Raw genomic sequence first — 22,793 nt, 5'->3', positions numbered from 1 at the left:
AAACATGATAACAATCATTCAAAACAGATTTGTCCGATGGATTAAAGGAATGTGGGACTCTAACTAAAGTACTTTATTAAGTGTATTCAATATAGTTTCATAAAATAAATGACTAAAACCTATCCAAGGAATGTATGATAAATCTAACCTTTCTAAAAAATTTAAATAAAATAGGAAATTAAGGATTGTCCATTTTAAAAGAATACTGCTACCTTTGCATGTGTGTGTTCATTAGTTATAAGTTGTGGTGGGCACAGAATGCAGGACAAACAGACAAAGCAAGCTTTTTATTTAGGTAGCAACAGGAAGTTAGGTATGACAGGCAAGTATCGTATGACTAAAGAGGGAGCAAGAAGGCAGATCAAAAACTCGAACAGCCTGAGATCATTAGCAGATACTACCCAGAGTTAGTAGCTAGAGTAAACAAAGGCAGTACCACTATGGCTATGAATCACAATGACTGATCTGACATCTGGCAAAGAGTGTGATAATGGACTAGCGTATATAGGTGACTAATCAGAGGAAATGAGGGGCAGGTGTGCAAGTAATTGTCAGTTTGAACCTATACCTTCTTCAAGATCAGGTAAAACTGGAGCTATTGTATACTATCTAGGGCTCTTATGCCACTTAGCTTTATTGGTACATGCACTCAAACAAATGTGTTTCACGCAAACCAGTTGACAATAATCTAGCCTTAAGCGCAGTTTGAGGATTTTGGCCTTTTTGTTAAAAAAAGTGTATTATTGTGTTTGAAAACAGGATGTTTTTGATTAATTCCCTGTTAAACATGCACATCTTTTTTAGGACTTCTTGTTCAAAAGTGGAGACTAAAGGTATATTTTTCCCTTCCCTTTTCTACTTTTTTGTTTCATGACAAGTGGGCAAATTCCATCTGCTGAAGATAGTGTGAAACAATCAAAAGCTTGAAGTACTGGATGTATTTTTCTGGATATGGGTGGATGTCAATGCATCTTAGGTGTCAAATCATTATTTTATTTTTTAAAGGGCTTTTTTGTATTTAAATAAGATTTCGTAAGTTTATGATAATTAAGAAACATTGTCAGGTGGTACATTTCAATACCTTTCAATAGCTATAGTAGTCATTTAGTAAACTTACACTTTAAATTAGTCCTACATTTTTTTATTTTGGCTAGGTAACATTTCTAGTATTATGGCAAAACGACTCCAAAGGTTGAGTTAATATTTATTGTTTTTTAATGTTTATGTTGTGGGTTGCTTACTGAGAATAATAACGGAAAGGCGCTCTCGGCTCTCTTCATACATAGTACATGCCCTAAGGCCCAAGCCGTCATCGGAAATATGAGTCATCATATACGCACGCGCAACAATTTTTTATCTAGAGAAAATGGCGACAAGCTAAAATAATTTAGACAATTACACCGGAATTCCATTAATAAGGATTTCAAAATAAAGGAGCGAAGTGCCGTTATAAAAAGGTTTATGACCGTTTGATGCTTGTATCGAATGTTTTGTTATCTTGCATTTATAAAAAGCTCTTTAGTTAATGTAAAATCATGTATTTACAATAGTAAATGCTCACATTCATAGATGCTCGTCACGAAAAAAAAAATTGGTATACTCTACCGGAAGTTAAAGTGATTTTATTTTGGCAATTTGACGCAATTGGACGACAGTTGAGCAAGTCATTCAGAGAGTTTGAGGTGAGTACCAGGCACCGGTGAGAAATAAACCGGAATGTGTAAGCAAACGACTAAGTCGGCTTTTGCTTTGTAAATTCGCTTTTTTTGCTTTGTTCTATCATTATATTTAACTCATGAACCGGTCTTAACTGTTGTCTTATTTTCCTGTGAAGAGACGCGGCGTTGACATCCATGGTTGACATCCCCTAACTGCCACACATGCATGCGAGTGTCCACCGCTGCTGTTGCTGCTGCTGGTGGATGACTTCCCTTTGTCCGTCGGCTTTTTAACCAGGTAAACAAGGGACGAAAGTTCTGAAATGTGCCCGGAATTACATTTATTTCGTTGTTTAAGCCTCTTTCCAGACTTGTGAGTGTTAACGGTACTGTTAGAGGAGTTCCTCATCCTAGCAAGCTAGCGGGTCACTCCTCCTGACAGTACGCTGGAGTGTTGAAATGTGATGCATGATGACGAGTTGGCTTGGGGAGAGCTGACATTTTGTCCACATAATGTGTCTTTTTAACAGAACAAGTCTTCACAAAGCAAAGTAAAGATAGCTTTACTCTTGTATTTATAATGTATTCAGTTATTGCTCACTGTGAAGAAAAGCAGCATGTCATGTCTTCAGTTTCTCAGAGCATAGGGTGACATTTATAAAGAGCTGTCATTGGCAAGTTTGAGATAAAACTGTAAATTGATAATACCTGTATATAGCCCCGAAAGTGTTTGAAAAGTGACAATAGTACTGCTACTGTTTCATTAATTACTAATCACTTTTCTTTATGATGTCATAACATCCTGTTGCATGATCCCATAGGTCAGGGGGACATCTCAAAATAGCTTGTTGTATTTGTTCTAAACCTAAACATATTACATTTACATTTACAGCTGGAAAAATAGCAGCATCTCACATTTGAGTGGCAGGAATGGTGGGAATTTTAGCAAGTGACCAAATATCAGCACAATATTATATATGACAACCATTGATTCCCAACATTCTCAAACTCCTCGTTTCATCCCTTTGACCTCTATTCAAGGCTTTTGTTCTGTGTTTCTATTGTACCGTAGATTTGGAGATAAAAGTGGAGCACACTAATGAGGTAGCATAACACGGCATAATGCTACAAAAGTGTCCACATGACAAATGGCTAAAATAACTTCCAACAGACTGGACAAGTTGCTATTCATGTTATTTGTAGAGGTGGCAAAAGTACACACTCTCTTAACTTAAGTAGAAGTACAGATAGTTGTGTAAAAAAAGACTTTCGTATAAGTTGAAGTACTGATTCAACTTTTGACTTAAGTAAAAAAGTACTGTCTCTGAAATGTACTCGCAGTAAAAAGTAACTTTTAAACTGGCTGTTTTTGTGAAAAGCTAACTGAACCTTACATCATATTAATATAATATAATGAAAGTAACAAGCCTGAAAATGTAAGAAGTAGAAAGTACAGATATTTGTGTTAAAATGTAGGGAGTAAAAGTAAGAAGTCGTCAGAAAAATAAACACTTAAGTAAAGTACAGATACCTGTACACTTCCCACCTCTGGTTATTTTATGTATACAAATATTCAAGGTAACTAATTTTATCTATAAAACTGTACCCATCAATTATTCATTGTTTTTCTGTCGTGTTTTAAAAGGCATTTATTTTCACTTGTCAAACACAGGTGAAATTAATAACATGAATTACTGCTGTAAAATGATTACTGGAACCGAGCCAAAGTTAGTTTTATTAGTAGTTTAATGTGCAGTATTCCTGGTTTGATAAGCCTCTATTCATTTATACAACATAAAATAATACAAATAAAAAAACGTGGCTACTTATGCTACTATTATTAATTATAAAATGTATGAAATATCAGTAAATATGTTTGCCATGCACTCATTTGAAACCCCTCTCTTGCTCAATGCATTGTCATTGTCCCACAATTGTTTCTGTCACATGGCTAATAGATGTCGGGACACTCTGGCAAGATGGAGGAAGGATGTCCCTCCTCTGCTGACTCATCAATATCTATAATAATGCGTCTCAATGTGCACTGCAGGTCATTTGAAGGGATGATTTACTTTGATGTTAATCCTAGACACATGATAAAGCGATTATCTCTTCCTGGATATTATTAAAGCAAAGTAAATCAACCACTGACATTTTTATCTTGCAAAACTTGAGCGCTTCAAGGTCTCGTACAGAGCGGAATCTAAAATGTTTGTCTTGGTGAATCTGACCTTGTTCGATCTAAACTCTCAAATTCCACAGCGGCTTCCTTTTGCCCTCTAATCCTGCGGCGCGGTGCTTGAACACATCAGATAGATCCATCTTATCTGCGTGATCACAGTCCCTGCCTTTATTTGTTTTCCTTCGCCTCAGTGCAATATGTCAAACATACTTTTCGTAAACTGATTTGTGACAACAATGGTGTGTTTTCCTGGAGGGGAAAAACATTTCAAAGCAGAAAGTGTCTCCACATTGTTGTGAATTTGCTTGGTCATGCTGAGGACAAGGGAGGACAAGGGAGGGAAAGGAGTTGATAATACGTTTTTCTGTTTTTCTTTACATGGCCTGTTGACTCTTCATGTTTATTTTACATTCTCCTCTTCAGATAAGCAGTCCCAACGTTTAGTAACATCAGGCCTAAAAGACAGTACATCTTGGACCGTGCATAGTGTGGGCTACCATCCTTTCACATTGAACTCTATTTAGCTGTCTGAAATGTGTAGTCTTTGCAGCATTAATCAGGCGTTCTGCCACTCTTCCCACTTCCTTCTTCGCTGTGTAATTCTTAATATTTTCTAGCAAAGCTTTTATGTTTGTGTTGTTTACCACTAACACCATATCACAGTACATCATTTCCCAGCAAATGGATACATGGCTGATTTTGCATTTGAACCGTAGTATGAGATGTTTTGGGTCTGGGAGCCCACAAGATATTTTATTCCCATCCCAGTCCGAGTCTCATGAGAGTAAATCCAGTTATTACAATTGCACTGGGTCAAAGCTGCACAATTACCATGTTTCTGTAAGAATGTGGCTTTATCTTTTGTGTAGCTGGTGCAACCTGAGCTGCCCCGGATGCAGTTTGCAACAAAGTACCACACCCTAACACTTCTGGAGCTGGACAGGACTGTAGCTGACTGTAAAATAACAAGTCTTAACAGTATGTTCATCCATTTCCCAATACTGTAATGTTAAGCGTATATGGTAAGCTATGGCCAACTATTTATTATTCCCTTTTTTACATTGTATCGGCCTCGGTCTCTCGGGCATGTGCAGACATTTTCTTTATTGGCTTTTACAGTAATAAAACCATTACAACGAGTGTCAGTGCCAATCCAGTTTTTTTATTACAATTTCACTGATATGGGATTGTGTTGCATTATAAATATATGACTTGAGCTCTTTGAAGACTTGCACGCTTAGCCTTTTAATAACTCTTCTGGCTCCCTTCAAATTCAAACTCTCGAATAAAGCTTGTTATTCCGAGTTCGAGCTTAAGGACATTTCTAGTCTGCGGGCGGTAAAATGTTTCCACAGGACATTGGTTTCCATTTCAGAACACTGTAGCCCTCTCTAAGGTATAAAAATACTTGAGGGATGATTGCTTCTCCTTTTCTAGAGTAGAGGACAATGGGCCGGCATTATGTAAGCTGCAAGGATTTAGTTTCCTCTTCAATCCCTCTTCACCCGAAAGACAGGTGCTGTCTTAGCTGCAACACAGCCGCTGCTTTTCTGGAGCCCTCCAATGGGACAAAGAGGGAGATAAAGATGGGTAGACTGAGTGCAGCTGTTAGCTCTGTTAGACTTCATGTTTTCCAGCGACTGTGTGCACATAACTTAGCACAGCCATGCTGAAGGGCTAGACCCTGCCAAACCCTGAGTTAGTGAGGCAGAGTAGGGAGGTAGACTTCTGAAGAGGAGGTGGATGGGTGCCTTCTAAACTCCTGAGCTATTTCAGGCTAAAACACTCAGAGGCACAGCCATCAACAAAATATACACACTGCCAAGTCCCCATAGAGATCCACAAACAGGCTCGCTATCGGTTGTATACAGCTTAAGGTCACTCTTTGTTATACCAAGCTGCACTGAGCAGTGTTCTGGTGAGTGTCAATTCAAGTTTTGGAAGTTTGAAATTAGGCTGCAAATATTTAGTTTGTAATGGTCTGGAACCCGTTCTCTTTAACATAAACACTTTGTCCTGGGTTGACCACTGTGGTGTGTTTTTAGGCCTAGCAGGCTAGTTTAAGACTTTACGGGAGAGAAGAATAACAGGAAGCCGGTGGGAGAGTTTCCGAGTTGTGTTAACACTTTATATAAAAGCTAGAAAAACTGAAGGTGGGATTTAATCATTTTAAAGTGCTGTTGAATGGTATCTTTATCATATTTGTTCTTTAAGCAGAACAAACATGTTTAGACATTTGCAGGAGATGGTTTTCATGTAGCACATATTACTTAATACCACCAGATTTAACCACAGAAATGACAATAAATGAAATTCTGGGTCAATAGCCTAATTTAAAGTGTCACAGCAACAAAAGGACAATATTTGTATTCTGTGGTTGTGTTGTGTAATAAGCGCATCATTTGTTGGTCATGGTTAAGAAAATATGTCAATCCCCATTGCACGCATGAAGTCACAGCTTTTAAAATGGTGGACCGGAGTAGATAATTCTATTATTAGCACAATGTTGGGATTGAGGAAAGCCTCAGACTTTGAAGTGGACCTCAACTTTAGCTGCGTGTGGCTCTGACTGCGTTTCTTTTCCCTGCAAGACATGCATGTGACTTCACAGTGATCCCTCACTCTGGGGAAAAACAGTTAACACACACACACACACACACACACACACACACACACACACACACACACACACACACACAGGTTCCTCCTGATGTTGGTGTTTCTTTAGCCCAAAGGCTCATATAAGCTGATGTGGAATGTGACGCTTGGTTATTTGGCGAAAGCGTAAGCAACTTGTTTAGATCACAGGACTGTTCTTTGTTCGCTGAAAAACACAATTAATCTGGCAGCTTGAATGACTTTAGGTGGGATTAACTGTTTAATAGTCTTGATTACTCCATAACATGAAGGGTTTTTTTCCATTGCCAAATACTCTAAGAACCTTCGGCGTGCAAGGGTGTACATGAAGTCAAATGTACCCCAAAACTAAAATATTTTAATAGTACAAGCAGAATGTCCAGGTGAGTTCTGTGTGGATATTCCAGCATTCACAATGATATCAAAAGACATGCCTAACTATCATCTGGTGCAAATGTATAAACATGCCAAAAAACATACTGTTCCAAAGCAGAGTTTTATTTATAAACTAGATAATGCCCTTCATGGTTTTGCTTTGCTTATTTCAGAATACAGATTACTTATTGTATATTACACATGCCACAAGCTTCCTGATAAAGTTGCAATGCCCTTGATGAGAAACCAAGTTGCTCAATGTTCTAAAGAAAGCCACTTCATAATGACTCACTCATTTTGCACTGTTTATTATAAGGAATGAGAGATGTCATGATGTGCTTGCATGTGGTTGTAAACCAAGCTTTTGTGGCACTCCTTTACTATCTGGTCACCTATTGTCTCTGTCATCGGGCAATTCCTGACAGATCTCTTTCAGATGGAAATATAATTACCCTAGCTGGACGTGAGCAGTTCTTTACCCTGAATTGATCCTATTGTCTCTGTGTCACGACTTTATTTATGTCATCGTTGCCGATTGAGAAAGATATTGTAATAGACCTTTCCAGAGTAGATCAAGTGTTTCCACAGGGGGAACAGTGGGCCTTCCCCATTTCTCAGTTTCTACATCCTCTATTCATGTCCCCGCCTTCTCTTCACGCATCTTAGTCCCTCCCACGGAGGCTATGACCAAGGGAGGATGATGAAGAGGCATAAGAAGAGATGAGTCGAAGCAAAAGGCATTTACCAAAATAAGACATTTAGTCCTCAGACATGTTATTTTAAGTCAACGTTGGTTAACAATGACGCGGGGCACAGCTGCATTAACTGTCCATTTTTTTTTTCCTGCAGTGTTTTATAAAAAAAAAGTCACATTTTATAGAAGTAAGGGAGAAAATGACCCAACTTCTTTCTTGCTTTACTACATCAGTAAACTTTGACCTGACAAGATTTTTGGTCTCAAACCATAGTTGGAGGTGTTCTTCAGTAATGCATGTTCATTTTGTAAATAACTGCACCATTAGAGTACCATAAATGATAGAGAGCAGTGTAAGATTTGTGGCATTGCTCGGGATTGAGAGGTCACTATAATTGTATTTGATTGTTTTTGTTGTGTCTCTGTTTTCGTCTTGGAACTTTAACTCTTTCATAGTGTGTTTTAGTCCGTTAGAGTGAATTGTAACAATTCAAAGTTCACTTATGGTTCCATATAACAAAGATAGAGATGGCGCGATATTTCAAGATAGTGAAAGCAGAAAAAAGTTCTGTGATGTGCCAATCTTTTTAAACTTGCATATTTAGTGAATACCTGGATAGTTGCATTATTTCAGGACTTTTAATAGAATTAAACTAAAGTAAGAAAAAGCACTCCACATTGCATTTCTAACTATATAAAGTAGACATTGCTTTGTTTTAAAGAGGTCAAAACCCAAACAGATAACATAGTAATATAGGTCTTAATCATGAAATCCACTGATATAGACAGATATTGATCATAGGGGTTGAATTTCCACCTTAAGCTTGAGGTCGTGTGCGTGTTTGTGACAGACGATTGATGTGTGTGTCTGAGCAGCAGCCTCTGACTCAGTGTTGAATGGGTCCTGGAGTCACATGGCTACTTGTCAGCAGGCTAGAGGAGGAAACATAATCCTGAGGAGGAAGGCTGCTGCTATCAGTGCATGCATGTCGGTCTGAGAGAGCACTCCAGAAGCTGGAGCGCAATCCTCATCTCTAACTCTCCTTTCTTTTGTCTCCCTATCTCTCCTTTCTCCCGTGGATTGTCTGTTCCCTGCACTCTGACCAGCCCCGGCTCTCACTTCACAGAGTTCAGATTTGCACTACCATGTCTACGGTGGCTTCTCTGCTGTGAGCACACAAAGGTATGGTACAAATATGGATGTATTTTGTATTCCTTTACCATTTGTTAGGTTTTAAAAAAAAATTGTTAGAATGTCTCTTCACACTGCTTTTTTTTAATTTTTCTTATTTATTGATTTGTTGTTCTCAGTTAGATAACAATAACCGTTGTTTGTTAGGTCTAATCGAAGCTAACAAGATATTTCATGTGAGTGTCTCAGGCTTGAACAGCCATAGCACACAACTCTAAACAAATCCTATTTAGTTCAACAGGTTACACAACACTGACTTTATACAAGCCACTTGGGTTTCAGTAGGAGAAAAGCGCTTGTATAAATCCTAACTTAGAGCCTTTAAAGGACATGATTATTGTAAAGTGATGGCCCTTTAAATACCTTGGGCCAATCGGAGTTCACCATTCATAGCTACGAACAATAGACCTTACTTCTCAAGTGTTTTTTCTTTTGGTTTTCTTAAAACCCTCTCCATTTATCAACTGCATGTTTTTCTTCCAACAGAACTTGCATGGGTCTTAAACATGTGGTCATGCTTCTGATTATATCAATTCATCGAAGTGTCCGGTATGTTATTGTGTTAGTTCCTGACCTTAATGTTTTATCTATCTTCATGTCACTTGTTGCTATCACACACAATCAGTATTTTTCAAGAAAATAACTTGTCTGTGAAAAGGGAACAAAGATCACAAAGTGTTCTTGTTTCTTGTTAGCCCAGTTCTTAATGAAACCTTAAACCGGTCCTCTGCCCCCTGTCTCTGTCCTGCTGCTATAAGTACAGGCCTCTGTTGGTTGATGTTTGGACACTGTTATCAAGCATCTATTTGTGGACAGGCCTTTTTTATTGCCAGTTTGTGTATTTCATAAAACTGTTCTTTAATTATGCCTCTCTTGATAGAGTTTGTAGATGAGCATGCAGTCTGTGGTCATCACTCGCGTGCCAAGCTTCCCGATTGAAGCTGGGCCCGGCCGGGTGTTCTGGCGGATCACTGGGTTAAGACGAATGTTGGCTTGTGACGTGAGTTCGAGTCTGGCTCGTAACCTCTGTCCCGCCGCCTGACTGTCTCACTCCTTTCCCTTTAGGTCAATATAAGGAGGAGAAGAATGTTTAACCCTTTGTCCCTCCTCACCTCAAAGGTCACATGACAGTACAGTTAAAGATGTTACAGAACAAAATTGGCAGATCTTCAATATGCTTTTAGATAGTCAGTGTGCTCCCTTCTGAATATATCGATGCTCCTTTCCTTTCTCAAAGAAATGTCTTGGAGAGTATAACAAAAAAAAAGCCCTCACATTTTGAAATAACTCCATTGAGTTTAGAGTACCAGAAAAGCATCTCAAAATGTCAAATGTCATATATTTCGAATATGAGGATGTCGGGGAAATTCAAAATGTTTGCGGTGGGCAGGGCATTTCTATCAATAACGGAAATGTACAACATACCAAAGTGACTTTGTTAGTATATTTGCACTCTGTGGGAGGGATGAGTCACCACCAAGTGCATATCATCGATTTTAAAATACTGACCACAAAAAAACAGTCATGCACCTGACTGATCACCCTCACTTTGAAGTTAAGAGGCAGGAAATGTTAGTCCCTCAGAACCATTGCAATGTTATTTTAGAAACCATAAATAGCCGGTTACTCGTTATCAGCTGTCAAGTCATTCAAATAGGAAATGTGAGGAGGACTTTTTGGTCTAGTCTCTAAAGGGCATCCTTTAAAATCATAACTTCTCATCTAAATTTGCAACATTTAAGACTTACATCCATTTTTTGTTCAAATGGTAAAGAGACAGCTGTATTTCGGTTTCTACTCCCTGTAGATGACAGTTTCTTTGGTCAAAGGAAGCATCTTCACACATGTGGTCTGATTGTAAATGCTGCTCTTTGTGGGAGGGACAGATGGAGATGACAGTGACAGCTTGTAAGGGGTCAAGTTAACCTATTATGTCGCCTAGTAGACATCGGACACTTTGTTTTAACCTAGTTTATCTTTGATCCAGTCCAACCATACAAATGGGTTTTCAGTTTCTAAAGGCAGACATTATTACCTCTAAAATGATCCAAAATTGCCCAATTTCTATTTATTTGATACGTTTACAGCTCCTCCTTACCTTCTTCCTGTTTTCGTTCTTACTTCCTCCCAGAAGGATAGTTTTCCAGAAGCCCTCCATGCACATATTTACTGTGACTAAATCTAGCATGGAAAAGTGGGGGGAAAAAGCTACACTGGTCTTCTTTGAGAAAGGTCTGAGTGGTTTGGGCTTCTGGATCACTCTGGGAAGACATGATGAACCTCTTCCAGGGGAAGCAGAGTATCTTATCCTCACTTCCTCCTGCACTGTCAGCATTCATCCATGCCCATTGTGTCTTTCAGTTATTACATAAGAGTTCCTTTTTTTTCTGTCATGTGACTTCCTGATCGCAGACATGAACATTTAGATGGTTTTTAATCCGAGACAATTGTAGTTTCCAATATTTTTTTCTTCATCTGATCATTATTGTTATCTGTATTATTCCAGCCAGGCCTTGAGGTAGATAAGCTGGTTCCCATGCTTTCTGCCCAGGATCCCAGGGTTCTGTAACTTTATCCCTGTGTAGCCAGCCCTGCCTCTCCCAAAGTGGTGGGGTCTAGGTTTACTGAGAAAGTAATCTTCAAACACACCCGAGCTAACGCCAATAGACTCCTTTATCGCCACTACTGCACGGATTACAAGGTCTCAAACAAGTTAAAGTTGTTTTTCTGAATTGAACAGCCGATAGTATGTAATTACCATCTTGTGAAGTGATTACCATCGGCACAGCAGACGAAGAGCGCTGCCAACGTGATGTCTTTCTTGAATCTGCTTTGTAACACACATTCACACTGCCCAGCACCTAAAACATTCTGCACTGCACGTAATCTCTTGTCGTTGATTGTGTTTTAATGAAATACACCTCTCAGAAATCCCTCTCCGTCAACAAGGTCATTGATACGATTGTCGTCAGGCAGCAGGGAGGCTTATCGTTTCTTTGATAGCTGCTGTCGGACAACCAGAAAATGATTTCCAACTGTGACACTGAAAAGTGGACCAATAGTGAGCCCTCTACTTCTTCACGTTGAAGTAAACCGGTGTTCTGATAAAAATGCTGATAGTGAGGAGATTTTAAGTTTTTTTTTAAGTCTCAATCTGAGGAGGACTGCTTGGGTTTATAGTTTATCGACTGTAAACAAATAAAGGATTTAGTTGTTTGCCACATTAGTTCAAACAGTATACATAAAAAAACATTCTTACTGTCATTTGGACTACAAATGTACACACTCCATTTGCTATATCTTGGATCCTTACAATAAAATAGTAGGGCTGCAAGTAACAATCTTCTGGAATGATCCATTTCATTTTGGGCATAAAAAAGAGATAAAAAAAAAGAATGCTTGTTACATTAACTAAAACCCAAGGTGACTTGACATGTGTTGTCTGATCTACCAGAAAAAGAAAACCAGCATATATTGCTGAAACGATGAATACATTTGAAAAGAATTCTCTCTGACAGCAAACTTCTTCTGAACTTAAGTGTCCTCTTGTGTTGAATCCTTGTTAACATATTGCCAACTGAATTCTGATCATCTTTGAGGATTCCTGTGTTCGTATGTCCTATACAGGGACTCGAGAGTGATGGAGGTGGAGGTTAGCTGAGGCACGTGCAGCCGCTTATCAAGACCTCCTCTGCTCAGGAGCACTGTGTTATCAGGCTCTTATCAGACTCTATGGCTAATAACCTTGGATGATGGCAAGAAAATTCGACAGCGCTTGAAATCAAGTATGATAGAAATTAAATTAGACAGGGTGTCGTTGTTTCTAAAGGCATATTAGTCTTCCTCACGTATAATGTAGTTCTTAAAACAACATCCAGTTTAGGCCATCTGTGTTTCTAAAGTGGCTCTGGGCACTCAAAGGTACTTTAAGGGCTTCCAGGAAATCCTGAAACTGTTGATCATTCCTTAGTGTAGATCTCCGGTGAAGCGTGTTGCTTTTTCTTCTGTATTTTTTTTTGGCCTTGCACTTCAACACATCCCAAACAAATCAGCACGTTATGGGGTCAAAGTGCATCCTAACATGGTCATTGTGAGTATGTTGGCATGCTCAAATGCAATGCTGTGTCTATATGAAGCCTCACAGAGCTGCAAGGGGACTCGTCACTTGTTACATTTTTAGCGGAGAACTGGTGTCTGACTCCTAGATATCAGCACACACTTAAGTACATATACAGTATTTCCTGGTGATGCCTGCCAAGTCTGTGCTGTAGCAATCTTCACTTAGTTGTTTAGTAAATGCTTCATGTCATGCGCTGCTCATCCTATTTAATTAATACAAAATCATCACTTCATATTCCTTGTTTTAAATCAAATGTGCTCGAGTAAAGAGCCAAAACAAAACACTGGTATTATACTTTCTGATTGCACTTCATATTCAAGGGTTACTGCCTGACAGTTAGAGTCTTCCAGCGCCTGTTTGCCTCGTGCTATAAATCTCCAGCTTTCTCAGACTAACCCCCGGATCTGTTTCTGTCTCCAGGTTATGCTGCCCAAAAGCTGTCTGAGTCCCAGTGAGAAAGAGAAGGGCTAAAGCCGCAGCGATCCAAGCCATCTTATCCAGAGCCTCTCCAGCAGCGACTCCTCTGTGGAGCCATGAGCAACCCAAACCACTTCACAGATGCCGTGTCGTCGGTTATTCACACTGTAAGTCCACACGACCGCACACAGTCTACCCCGTCAGATCAGCCTCCACATGATGAAACACATGAAAAGGGTCTTAAAAAGGTTTGTAACTGTGCGGTTAATTTCCAAGGAAAGTTAATATAAATATAAGAATATTTTCTTTAGGGAACTCATTTGTTGGGATAATAGACACACAAAGAAATACTAGGTTGTCTGGATTGTTTTGGTTAAAGGTATGCCAATTTAATTGTATTGTAACCATGCTCATCTGTCACATGCACATATAGTTTGCCAGCATAAAATTACAAACTTGCACCACGTGGTCGCCTTCCAATGACTGTTTAATTATTCTTTATTGACCTCCTTTATTTTCTAAAGTACTTCTTTACTTGACACTCAAAGTTTGCATACAGCACACATTGTTGGCTCCCATTTTCAAAGTACCATTGCTAGCTAGCTAACTCACCACACGGCACGTTTCCCATTGTATGTATTTGACAAATAAGTCTGTTAATGATGTCAGTGTTTCCCCTACCATTGTCTTGGCGGGGCGCTGCGCCCTGCCAACGGAGCCCCGCGCCCTGCCTGAAATTCAAGGTGGTTTTTTTTGTTGGTTTTTTTTATTTACATTTTTATTTTTTATTATTTAAAAATAAATACATATATATAGCACCAAATTGCAACTGAAGTAATCTATCTACGGTCACTTTTCACATTGAACATGTGCTCTTTTATTAAATAAACTAAACGCCTATGTTATTTATCCAATGTGCATGTTTCAGTGTCCACAGCCTTGCGTATTCACATTCTCCCTTCGCTCTGTTTCTGAAGGGCGGGGCTCCGCTCCCCCCCCCCCCCCCCCCCACACACACACACACACGCGAATGCACAAACTCACAATCAGAGACAAGAGCGGAGGAAAGGAGGAGAACAACAGCTCTGCTGTCTGCCCGTTTATGTGTGTCCCCAGTTTCAAATTCGTTTATTATTATTTTTTAACCGCAAGCCGTTATCGTCACGGGAGAAGGACACACACAGCCTGCCCAGGTGGACGCGCGCGAACGCGACAACGAACGTAGCGTGCGCATTCTAAAAATAGCTCACAGATGGTGAGCAGGTACCGCGGTTTTGAATTTCAGTATTGAATTTGACAGAAAACAACAATCAAACACCAGCAGAAGAATAGTCTAATGAGTTGGGTGAAAAAAAAGACAGGAGATGTGAGTTGGTTTATTCAGTAAATTAGCTCAGGATAATTGGATGTTCTGTCACCTGTTGATGGGAGGCTAATGCAGGATTTGCTAGCTTGATGCTACCGGCATTTAGCGGCTGTGACTCAAAAAATTGCCACTTAAAATGTATCGTCAGCAATGTATGACAAGCAGACTGCTTGTTTAATGTTAGACTCACACCAATAGCTCAATATGATCATAACACGATTGCTTTCATATCAGAGATCAGATGAGGTGGAACTGCCTCCAGCAATAGAGGATGAGGCAGAGAGAAGCAGCAGCAGCAGCACAGGGTTGCAGCAGGTATGTTATATGCTGTAGTCAGGTGATTTAAATGTATCAATGAAAGGAAGAAGTGTAGGCTACATGATAAGAAGGGAATACAGTTTGAATTAAAGTAATAAAGTACAGTGTAACACTGTACTTTATTACTTTTTAATGTACAAATACTTTGTTACTGTATGATATCAATAACAATAATCCACAGCTCCTCTCTCTACTCCAGAGGATAAAAAAAATCTGGGTTCCCCGAAAAAAAAATTGGGGTACCCGAGCAGCACCCTGCCAAGGCAGTAAACCTAGGGGAAACACTGGATGTGATAGAAGGTTAGTCATAGATTAAGTCTCTTCGTCCGTGCGACTTTAGCCATTGAATGTAAAACTTTCCTCAACTTCATATTCTCCCTGTGCTTGATGTATGCTGCATCAGCTCCAAAAGACTTCTCTGGCATCACATTGTATATTTTGGACAGTGCTGTTCCCTCCAAAACTATGTGTGCACACATCAAGTCACATGCTAGAGCCAATTTCCTCTCAATGTGCATCAACAAAAATATAAATGTTCAAAATAGTTCAAAAACACTTTAGATCTGCAATGAATTTCCCTTTTCATTAGAGTACCAGAGAATGTGACTGGTTCCACAACTGAAACAGTTTCCTTCCTCTTTTATTTAAGCGGATGGGTTGCCAGTATTCAAAAGCAAAAATAATATCAGCATATAATGAAAAACATAATTGCCCGGCTGCTGGTGGGATTGATGTGATAATCATGCTGCCCCGGGGCATTTGGTCAGCAGCCAAAGTAAGCTGCATTCCCCAAGTCAAAGGTTCTCAACTAGTTCATTTTGGGATGATTAAGATGCTGCAGCAGAGAATATTGCAAGCTTATAGGAACAATCCTCTCATGAAAAGCCACATATTGTTGGATATCATCAGTTTGCAATGGTTTGTGAATTCCAGGAAACATTACGTTTGATTGCATTCCAGGATTCAAAAGGATAGCCTTTCTTTACTAGCCTTTCTCATGTCCTTTTGCTTGAGGTAAGGATTTCTAAGTTTCTCAGAAATGTCTGTCAACAGACCAAAGCTGGAGTTTACTATGCTGTGGGTTGAATGTGTAGGTGAGTGGAAATAATGATGTATTTAGAGAAGTTTTAGAGAAGAAGAGATTTTCCACTCAGTTTCCACTCAAGTCATAGAGGCCAAATCTGATCAGACAGACTTCTGATTAAGTTGACTTTTTATTGTACACTTGAGAGATAACTTCTTACTGAAAGCAGAAATCCATTCAAACTGATTTGTTCTTTTTTGCAACATCGACATAGGAAGTGCCTGATTTCCCTTAGCACTGTGTTTTTTTGTGAGTGCTTCCTTTCCAGTATTGCACAAACGTGTGCTCATGCTGACAAAGACTGCTTCTACCTGCTTGTAGCCTGGACATAAACAACAAGTTCTGTCTGCGTTTGAAATCAAACCCCAGCTGTACAGAGTACTCCGGAGGTGGAAGTGAATATATGACACTGATCCATGAAGGAGGTGCAGAGAGACAGAGGCCGCTCATATTCGATTCAAATGTATTTCTAAGATTTCTTTTTCTCAATTGTTTTATTTCCCTAAATAACAAATGACATCATACTAAAATTACCCCATGCTAAAGCTACACATTTCACTGAGTTACCTTAATTAATTTGTACAATAATTCCAACACTAAATGCCACATAAAATACAAGTTACAATATACAACATGATACATTTTCCATGATTGAAAAGGAGCAGAACACTCTTCCATTACCTGTTCATAAATGACATCAATTATTAAATAAAAGTTTGACTTTGCAGTAACTGAAATATAGTAAAAGAAGTAGAACATTCAAAGTCTTTTATAATCCAACAAACTGTTGCATCAGCAGTGTGAAGTTTTGTTCAGACGCTGTGTTCTATGATTACACCCACAATGATTCTTAATACCCCCTTAGTTAAAGTATAAAAATGTTAAGTTAGCGTTGCAAAAATCATTGACTTTCGATTTGACCACCTTGTTCTTTTATGTTCTTGCCGAAGCCTTTTGAGAATCAGTATATCTTTACTGCCGTTTATAGCCAGTAGGACAGTTGACTGCCATAAACCATTTTAAGGCAGGGGATTACAATATGACTTGTCTGTAATAAGACTCTAAGCTTACGAAAGATACAAATGTTTGCTGTATGACAGTGCCTCGGCAGTTATTGGTTGTTTTCTCGGATCCGACTCTACCAAGTTAATTATTATCTCCTTTACTGTGTGTGTGTGTGTGTGTGTGTGTGTGTGTGTGTGTGTGTGTGTGTGTGTGTGTGTGTGTGTGTGTGTGTGTGTGGTTAAGGAGGGTTCAGATAATCCTGTTTGGATTTTTTTAAGGGCTAACATTGTGAAACTGAGTAATGTCTTCTTCCTACCCTGGAGATCTGCCCTGTTCACGTGACGAGGGCTAACTGAAATGGGAAACAGGTTGTCTTCTATAAATGTGACGGACGTCTCCGGATTTTTCACTTTTGACATTGGAAAAGCAAATATAGCTATCTTGTTCTACTAAGGCTGCAGCAGCACGTGTGTGTTTGATGTGATGGACTATCTGTTTTCATTAAAGGTGAGTTTGAATAGCTGTAGTTTGTTAATAGACGTCTCAACGTGACGCGATAGCTGGTCTTTTTCTTATCTTTCCCAGTGAGTCATTACACGTTATCCTACATTGGGCAAATGGAGATGTTCTATATGTAGACCTACTTGCTCTTACTTTGGTACTTTGGGTAGATTTGCATTTAAGTGCAATATGTGTAAATAGGTATGGATACAATAGGGATATGTGCAATTTGACGGACAGTATGCATAGGTGCAATAGGGAAAGTGCAATATTTGATTTATGTATGTGCAATAGGGATATATGCAATATCTATCTATCTATCTATCAACACTCTGCAGATGGTTAATGTTCAGTCTTGTTCTTGTGCTTTTGAGATTTACTTTTACATCGTGAACAGCTCATTGACTCTGGCATTAGAAATCCAAGGTAATTATTACAACCTAATGTTATTTTAATGCGTCACTAGGTCAAAGAGTCACCCCTCTAATGTCAGCAGGTGGATTATGAGCGGTTTCTTGAAAGGTGACCGCTGTTTGAATTTCATCTGGTTTAATTAACAGGAAAAAGTCATAGGAAGGAACCCGCTGTGTGGCTGGCTCAGTTGAAAACAGTTTGTTTTTCCTTCTCCTCTCACACAGAAAGGTCAGAGGTCAGGGTCAGCTGCAGAACAGAAGGTATGGTAGGGATATATCTTGCTGTAGGGCAGTGCAAACCAATGCTTCATGCATTGGATGAGAACTTTCTAGTGTACGTTGAGTTATCTTACCAGATATGTTTGTATTAGTTAAAAATGGAAAGTTGAGAAAAAGGACAGACATGGAATGAAGAGTAGAACACTTTTTTTTGTAATAAGGTGGTGAGAAACTCATTAATTGGATTATTGATGTACAGTTTGGTTTGACTGCAGATTAAATCAACAATATATACGTTTTAGTTGTTACATATATATATACAAGTGGGCAGATTTGACCGAGCCAGACTTTCTGTTTATCACTGTTTTCTAAGCTTTATGCTAAGCTAGTTAGCTGCTGCTGGAAGCTTCATACTAACATGAAAGCGGTGTTTATATTCTGATGTAACTCAGCAGGAATAAGAATAGGCATATTTCCTGAAAAAAAAAAAAATCTAAAAACTGCAAGTGACCCCTCACTATTGTTTTAACTTGGGCGGTTCAAACAGAGATTCTCCTCTCACAAATATTCTCTTTTTAAAAATGTTGAGGCCTGATAGTATTAATCTAACCAACGTGTGAATGTGCGTTTTTGTTGTTTGTCCTGATAATCTTTCCCCTATGGTAGGTCCTAACCTTCAGGTGGGGAGCTACTGTTCTAGGTCAAGACATGCACCAAAACTTTCTGTCATCATCTCATAGCCTCATTCTATTTACTGCAATAATGAACTCTGACATTTTAAGGCCACCGTATCAGTGACTCTGAGTGAGTTTCTGTGTGGAGAGAGCCATCAGAAGGGTCAGTACAGTGTTATTCACACCCCCTCCTCTCTTTAGTGTTGTTACTTCATAGACTTCCTCTGACCTTACAGCCCCTGCAGAATCCCCCTCGCTCAACAGACTCAGAGTTTATCAGTTGGACTTCTTCAATTAAGATAAAGCTGAGTTGTGAGAACATTATCTCAGGCAAATGATCTTTCAGTGTTTTGCTACTGAAAACCATGTTTGCACCAGATGAAATGATAAAGCTGATGACTAAAAGTAAAAGTCCCCAGACAAATATTATCAAACGGTATCATCAGACAGGAAGCCAACTAAAAGATTAGGAGACTTATTTATTTTCTGCTCTCTGACTGTCTGGAGGATGTCTTGACTATAGAGTTTATGATGTAAACATTTGCATTTGATTCAAGCCTAGCCTTTTTAAAACTATGATGTAATAGAAAAGTAGTGCTTGCATAACACAAAATCACAAAAAGTTGGCTGAGGACAAAACTGGGTTACAACTCAACATTCTTTTCTAGAACATTCAGAAACGGAGCATTTGCGCCCCCGGGTCTCGGTCCAGACTCATGTTAACATATAAAGGAATGCAATGACTCATCAGCCAAACGGCATGACACTCCACAACATCCACGGCTAAACCCCCTTCCCCTCCAAGTGCTGACTGTGTGGGATTTGAGCCTACCTTACAGCACAGATAATCTGCTCTGCAGCCTCAACACATCGTCAAGTGTCCACCTCATTATACAACACAGCCAATGCACAAAACACACAGTACACAACACACTTCTTTCAAAAACTCTATTGATTTACAAGATAACCTCTTTAGGTAGCTTTATTTTTATTTATTTTTAACACAGCACTAAATTTAGATACATTTACAATACAAACATTTCCTTTGTTTGTTTTTTCAGTCCGTCGAGACTACTTCCACTGCCTGCTATGAGTCATTTGTGTTAAACTTTTCCACTTAAGCCCAAGCGGAAATTTCTCAACAACTATTGGATGGATTGCCAAGAAATGTAGTACGGACATTAATATGCCCCTTGGGATAAATTAGCATGTTGACACTCTTAACCAAGCTGACAAACAAGGTTAACATTATTTTTATTTTAATCAGCAAGTTAGCATTTTGAGCATGCTAACATTAGCTTTATGTCAAAGCTTTGCTCTACGGAAGTAAATCCTCACAAATCTGCTAGCATGGCTTGGTAATTGGAATATCCTCAAGTCTTACAATATTTGGCTTTTAGTTTAAGTGAAAATGGAAAATATACCATTACTTTACTGCTCTATTCTAATCTTCAGCATTATCTTCTATTCTTATAATATTTACCCTGCCTTGCATAATTCATAATAGTTTACAATGAAATGAATACACGCGGGTAAATTGGATTTCTAATATTGGTTTCTTTGGATAAGTGCAATGGATAGGCTTCCTGCCCAGCTAATTCCCTAAAGTGAACATACATTCAAATAATTGAGTTGTATTGAGATCCTATTTATTGCAAATACAAAATAAGTGGCACTTTGATTGATTGAGAATTGGATTGAAAATGATGAAAATGCCCTTTGTTGATAGATGTCATCAACATGCCTGCATTAATGCAATAGAACTTCCCATAAAAAGACACCAGTTTTCATTTGGTTAATACATTATGCATTCAATATAAATGAATTACTAAGTTAAGTGGTTTTATTCACTGGTCAAATCGTCATCCACAAAGGTTTTTTTCCATCATTTGTCATGTAGAATGTAGTGATTTGTGGTTTCACCTTTCTGGCACACACAACATTTTAATCTCAAATGTCATACGTCAATAATCCATGAAAAATGCATCCTTTGAAAATTGTTACATTTCCTATGCATTTACATTGCCCTTCAAGGCACCTTGACTAAGAGCACCAGTGTCAATATTTAGGCTTCATGTGTCAAAGTAAGAATGTGGAGATGAATGTCAACGTTGGGTTTTGTTCTTGGCTGTTCAAACACGGCTTGTCCTTTCAAGCAGCATTTGTCCTCAAAGCGAGAATGAGAGTCTTGTTTATTTTGCCTACGTACAATGGGCAGACTGGGGAAGGTGGCAGGTTGGCCGATAGGGCTCTGATTAGAGCATCACGCGGCTTTGATAAGCGTGGAGAGAGGGATGTCTCCTGCTTGCAGCTCTTAATAGAGGTGACTTGATTCAGAGCTCCAGATTTGTCATGTTTGAGCGCACTGACACTTGTTGCCATCAAACGTTAACCAAGCTAACGTTGCCATGAGCGAGGTAAGTCCCCAAAATTCTTAAATCTCATTTTTGTTTTCACTGTGCTCCCCCTCGGCTTGTCTTCGCACATGGTTTCGGTTGTGGAAAATTCTCCCACCTCTTTGAGAATCCCTCACACATCTCTCCCACCTCTAGGGATTCACTGTGAAACCATGATATGAATGAGAGCTCTGTAAAAATAAACTCCTGGATAGTGTAGCAGCATACATCCGGATAGAATATGTGCACAGAAGGTTTTTTGGAATCGGTCATCTAATTGAATTTTGGAAGTGTTGAGATAGTGACTGAGACGCAGGCTGATGCCTATTTGCAAAAATGCAACGTTTTCTTCATGTTTTAATGGAACTGTTGCTGATGCCAACATTGTTAAAACAGCTGCAACTCAATCATGTTTGTCTATTATATTTGCTTTGACTACATTTAAGTTTCAAAATACCCACATTTTCAATTTAAATGTTTGTGGTATTGATGCTTTAAAGTCCTGGATTGTCTTTGGCAGTTTGTTCAGGAGGTCGCTGAGGTGAACGCATAGTTTGTTTTTTGCTCTTTTTTTGACACTGTTGCTGATCTGTCAAGGGAAAAAATGCTATATGAGGAATTGAACCTTGGGTAAATATTGAATGTGTGCTGTCCTCCTCTTTTTAATCATAAGTCTCAGTTTGTCTTCAGGTCAGCGCAGGGCTTTCTGTTTCTGTCACCTGTATGTGGCATGTACAACCAGGTCAGAGTAAAAGTTGGCACGGTTATGCGAGTCATGGGAATCAGTTTTTCACGCTTTCTCTGGACATGCCTGAATTCATGTAGGACCACCAAGCTACAAATAAGATGAATTGCTAAAGAGCGCTTCTGTTACCATTTTTGCGTTTGATGTGATAAAAGTGTAACAAGCAATGTTTCAGGGCTGATCCACATCATGCGTGTAACACCTAGCAGTTCTTGTTCTGTATGTGATGAGTTGATTTGAAGTGAAGAGTGAACTCGCCTTGTTACTATATTATTTCTAGATTTATTTTGGTGTCTCGTTACAGTTTGTGGCACTGTTTGAAAACACATGTCCAGTGTTGGAAACAAGTTTGTTTTAGAGTAGAAAATGAAAGGATACCACAGTACAAAATTATTATAAGTTTATAATAATAAACTTATAATGCAGAACTTTTAATGTCTCAAGTCAAAGTTCTGCATTCAAAACTCAGAAGTATAATCAGGCAATTTACTGGCACTGGTTCTTGAAAATAGCTCCTGGTTGGCAATTTTACCAATGCGTTGAATTTGATGATATTATTAAATCTGTCTTAATCTTAAAGCTAAAGATTAATTATTGCTATCAGATAAATGTATTGAGAAAAAGGACAATGTCACGCTGAAATTGTGTGAATTCAAAAAATGACAACATGGATATAATCAATTTTAAGTTACATTTACTTTACCCACATTGATAAAACAAATATATGTAATTTTTGCATATATTACTATGTGTTTTTTTACTTTGTTAGCAGTCTTCTGTGCATACACAGTGTGAGA

The 22,793-nt window shown here is 38.8% G+C and overlaps 1 protein-coding gene and 1 long non-coding RNA gene across 4 annotated transcripts in view; both read left to right on the top strand.

Annotated features, from left to right (window-relative positions):
• The first annotated feature begins 381 nt into the window (after nt 1-381).
• slc4a2b (solute carrier family 4 member 2b) overlaps nt 382-22,793 on the top strand; it is a 43,905-nt gene continuing 21,493 nt past the window's right edge. For 2 of the 3 annotated variants that reach the window (XM_079661691.1, XM_079661690.1), the window contains exons 1-4: nt 382-583; nt 1,835-1,956; nt 8,654-8,729; nt 13,279-13,442. In XM_079661691.1, coding sequence (XP_079517817.1) covers nt 13,392-13,442 — 51 coding nt within the window. In that variant the 5' untranslated portion in view covers nt 382-583; nt 1,835-1,956; nt 8,654-8,729; nt 13,279-13,391. The remainder of the gene's footprint in view (nt 584-1,834; nt 1,957-8,653; nt 8,730-13,278; nt 13,443-22,793) is intronic. The other variant, XM_079661692.1, reaches the window with a different exon arrangement.
• LOC307026354 lies at nt 14,089-15,175 on the top strand. The gene is made up of 2 exons (XR_013804387.1): nt 14,089-14,530; nt 14,876-15,175. It is a non-coding gene; the product is annotated as an uncharacterized lncRNA (long non-coding RNA).

This window comes from Notothenia rossii (assembly GCF_949606895.1).
Source record: "Notothenia rossii genome assembly, chromosome: 12".
Taxonomy (NCBI): Eukaryota; Metazoa; Chordata; class Actinopteri; order Perciformes; family Nototheniidae; genus Notothenia; species Notothenia rossii.
The sequence above is the reverse complement of the archived record's forward strand: the minus strand, read 5'-3'. Positions and strand labels throughout refer to the sequence as shown.